Source organism: Chionomys nivalis, chromosome Y (genome assembly GCF_950005125.1).
Source record: "Chionomys nivalis chromosome Y, mChiNiv1.1, whole genome shotgun sequence".
Classification (NCBI taxonomy): Eukaryota; Metazoa; Chordata; class Mammalia; order Rodentia; family Cricetidae; genus Chionomys; species Chionomys nivalis.
In genome coordinates this window covers 2,568,653-2,572,791 of record NC_080113.1, presented here as the reverse complement: position 1 = coordinate 2,572,791, position 4,139 = coordinate 2,568,653, and the positions used below count along the sequence as shown (strand labels likewise).

Here is a 4,139-nt window from a genome sequence, read left to right as displayed (position 1 = left end):
GGAGCAGTACGAGCAGATCCTGGCGTTTGTACAAGGTGAGAGGCCTTGATATGTAATTGATATGTAAGCATGTTCGAGTCACCATAGTAGACGTGTCATCTCATGCTCTTAAGGAACAGTTATTTAAGATGAAAATACCATGAAGATGATCGTTTCTGTTTGTTAGCTAAGGTGTCTGGGGGTATTTAAGGAGCTTTTTTAGTGTGTTTGTTGTATGTAGAACACAATTTCGCATTTTGCCCCTCAGGTACGGTAGCGGAAGGAGCTCCTATTATTCCAATTTCTGCTCAGTTAAAATACAACATTGAAGTCGTGTGTGAGTATATAGTAAAGAAAATTCCGGTGCCTCTCAGAGACTTCACCTCAGAACCCCGACTTATCGGTGAGGAATTCGCCTTTCCACCCCTAATCGTGATTATTTTTTTATTAATATGTTCATTTCATGTTTTTAAATGTTTATTTCGTGTTTTTAACAGATTTCTTCCTTAATGTGTTTATTTAATGTTTTTAATGGTTTATCTCATGTTTTTAACCGGCTTATTGCATGTTTGCTCGGCATCCACGCTGTTTCCCCCCCAGTCATCCGGTCTTTTGATGTGAACAAACCTGGCTGTGAAGTTGATGACCTCAAAGGGGGCGTCGCTGGTGGTAGCATTTTAAAAGGAGTATTAAAGGTAAATCATGTTTTAACTTTTTAGTGTGACCCCCATCCGCCCTAAAAATAAGTTAAAATCAATGGTTTTGTTCTCGTTTAAAAGTAAGTTTTATTGAATTGTTTGATGCGGTTTTGCTAAATATTTTTTAAAAAAATATTTATGTATGTGTGTTTGCACATGTATATGTATGTACACCATATGTGTGCTTGGTTAAAATCTATGGTTTTGTTCTCGGTTAAAAGTAAATTTTATTTAATTGTTGTCTGGAGTTTTTCTAAATATTTTATTATATTTACATGTTACATGTGACTCCCATGTGGAGTCTGTTATGGGTAATTACTTAAATTGAATGGTTTTAAAAAATATTTTTTACACTGTCCAAAATTGTCCTTGTAAGCAGGAGGGATAATATTTTAGTTTTAATCATGTTTTTCAGACATTTTTACAGGTTAAAGTCATGTGTAGCCCCCAGATATCATTAATTCATTCATACATGTTCTAGGTGGGCCAGGAAGTAGAAGTGAGACCAGGAATCATTTCCAAGGACATGGAAGGGAAACTCATGTGTAAACCGATCTTCTCCAAGATTGTGTCACTGTTCGCAGAACACAACGATCTTCAGTATGCTGCTCCGGGCGGTCTCATCGGTGCGGATTTTATTCTGATGGAGAAATGTGTTTTCCTTGATTTCTATTCCTTTCCAGGGGAGACGTGTTATTCCAAAGATGGTCGTGTGTGTTTAATTCTATGACAATCTAATTTGGTAATGGGCATATATGTATAATATAGATATATAGTATTATGTCTTATTATATTAGTATATAATATATACGTTATATATTATTATATGTTACATATATTATTGAGTTATAATTATGTTACATATTATATATCATATTTCATTGTATTATTATGTATTATATTATATGCTATTATATATCTTATATATTATGTATGATTATATATATTTAGTTAAACTTCGACTTTTACAATATAAAATGCGTGTTTATGAACATATGAAGAATACATTCCAGTTTTATGAATAGGGTGACTTTTAACCCGTTATGTGTACATGTATTTATATGATATGTTATGCGTACATGTATGTCTGTGTGGTATAAGAAAATTTTGTAGAAAATGAGTTTGAAATCTGCAGTGAGTCCCAGAGAAACAGTTGTAGAGGTCTCTGGATGTACTTACTTAGTTTTATTTACATGACAAAAACCTAGTTCTTAGCATGTACGATTTATGCTACTCTGTTTAAAATTAACCCTTCAATTTCTTATTAATTTTAAAGAAATAAAATATAAAATAACAATTATATATGTCTATCCACATTTTTATCAGGAGTCGGAACAAAAATCGACCCGACGTTGTGCCGCACAGACCGCATGGTGGGGCAGGTCCTCGGTGCTGTTGGCACTCTACCTGAAATATTCACAGAATTAGAAATTTCCTACTTCCTGCTGAGACGGCTCCTGGGCGTGCGCACAGAGGGAGACAAAAAAGCCGCCAAGGTGAGTTCTTTAATAACGGCTTCACAGCTATGAAATATTGTGTGGTATCACAGCCCCTTTTATTTAAAATAGAATCACAAAAGGGATAAATAATAAACAAATATTTCCTATAAGGTCACGGCAAAGAAAAGTGATGGTGCTTTAAATTTTAAAAAACAGTGGTATTGCTGTGTCCATGTATGTTGTATGTGCGGCCAGGATTAACTATATCTCTGGTTTATTTTAGAAAGTTTTAGTTCCTTTTCTCTTAACTATGTTCCCTCCCTCAGGTTCAGAAGCTGTCCAAGAGTGAAGTGCTCATGGTGAACATAGGATCCTTGTCCACAGGAGGCAGAGTCAGCGCCATCAAGGCCGACTTAGGGAAAATCGTCCTCACCAATCCTGTGTGCACAGAAGTGGGAGAAAAAATTGCTCTGAGCCGACGCGTGGAGAAACACTGGCGGTGAGTGTGTCAGTTTTGTCATGGCCAATTGAGAAAATACGGTGTGTGTATATACACATACATGTATATATACATGCACACATATATACACATATAAATGTATACATATATGATGTGTGTATGCATATGTAGACATATATACATGTACGCATATGTGCACATATAAATATATACATATATGGTGTACATGAGTACATATATACATATAAATATGTACATATATATACATATACTAAGAGCATGTCTGAACTGGACATCAGGCATAGTGAACATGTGAACCGAATTTAAAAATAAACGATTTCTTCTATTTTATTTTTTCAGCCTGATAGGCTGGGGCCAGATCAAAAGAGGAGTGACCATCAAGCCGACCATAGACGACGAATAAAATGACACGTTTGGATGAAACGAGGATATGTTGATGTTTCTTAACACGCTTAGAGATGTTTTCATGTTAAAAGTAGGCAATATAATTTCAAAGCTTATGTGAGTCAGAACTGTCGGGTTTTTCTAGTTTACATGAGAAGAAACCGGCATCTGTCACGTCAGACTTCTTGACGTATTTAATCTGCAGGTCAGCCTACAATGTCATCTGTGTGGCCTGGAAATAAAATAAAAATAAAACCAAGTTGACTGTGTTTGCTCTGCACCATTAAACTCCCAGTAAAGCTTTTCTTAGGATTCGTTTTATTTTATATGTCCAGGCATGAAGGACGGTGAACATGTATAAACACGTGAAGGCTAACTTTAGTTTTCCCTCATTTTATAACACTTTGTTTAAATACAAGATGGAAAAATTAACAGGCTCGAATAAATCCTTTCAGACCTTCTTTTAATATGTGATCCGTGTAAAATGAGGGGACCTCTAAGGGGTGGGCAGCTCAAAATTTTAGGTCTAGTCGAAGGGATTCATCACTCTTTTCTAGCCTGTGCATGCGTTAAATATACATCTGGGACATTTATACATGCAGGCAAAACATTAAATAAATCTAAACCAAAGTCCTCAGAAACTCATCAGAATATTACGTTTATAAACTTAGTATATAAATATATAACATACATAAATATATAATATAAATATATAAAATATAGTATATATTCGAATAGGAACCTTTATTTATAATGTAAACACACACACACACACACACACACATATATATATATAATTGTTTTATTTGCATGGGTTTTTGTCAGTCAATTCCCTCGGAGGCCAGAAGAGGGCATCAAATCACCTGGAGCTGGAGTTGACAGTTGTGAATGACATTGTGTTTGCAGTTGTTGGGAGCTGAACACGGGTTCTCTCTAATGTCAGTAAATGCTTGTAAATTGTAAGCTGTCATGAATTTCTTTTATTTTATTTTCATGCAGTGTTTAAAGGCAGAAGGCTCGGGTCCCTTCGGCTTCTCTCTGTTCTGCTCGGCTCCTATGGGCTCCTCAGGGCTCCTCTTGGGTCCTCTCGGCTCCCCTCGGTTCCGCTCGACTCCCCTCGGCTCCGCTCGGCTCCGCAATGCTCCCCGGGGCTCCTCT

The 4,139-nt window shown here is 36.2% G+C and overlaps 1 protein-coding gene across 1 annotated transcript in view; it reads left to right on the top strand.

Moving 5' to 3' along the window:
- The window catches only part of LOC130868832 (eukaryotic translation initiation factor 2 subunit 3, Y-linked-like), a 4,837-nt gene extending 1,837 nt beyond the window's left edge, over nucleotides 1-3,000 (top strand). The window contains exons 6-12 of the mRNA XM_057760852.1: nucleotides 1-35; nucleotides 248-382; nucleotides 580-674; nucleotides 1,159-1,303; nucleotides 2,004-2,173; nucleotides 2,443-2,615; nucleotides 2,937-3,000. The exon at nucleotides 1-35 is cut by the window's left edge and continues 124 nt beyond it. Coding sequence (XP_057616835.1) covers nucleotides 1-35; nucleotides 248-382; nucleotides 580-674; nucleotides 1,159-1,303; nucleotides 2,004-2,173; nucleotides 2,443-2,615; nucleotides 2,937-3,000 — 817 coding nt within the window. The remainder of the gene's footprint in view (nucleotides 36-247; nucleotides 383-579; nucleotides 675-1,158; nucleotides 1,304-2,003; nucleotides 2,174-2,442; nucleotides 2,616-2,936) is intronic.
- Nucleotides 3,001-4,139: the final 1,139 nt, after the last annotated feature.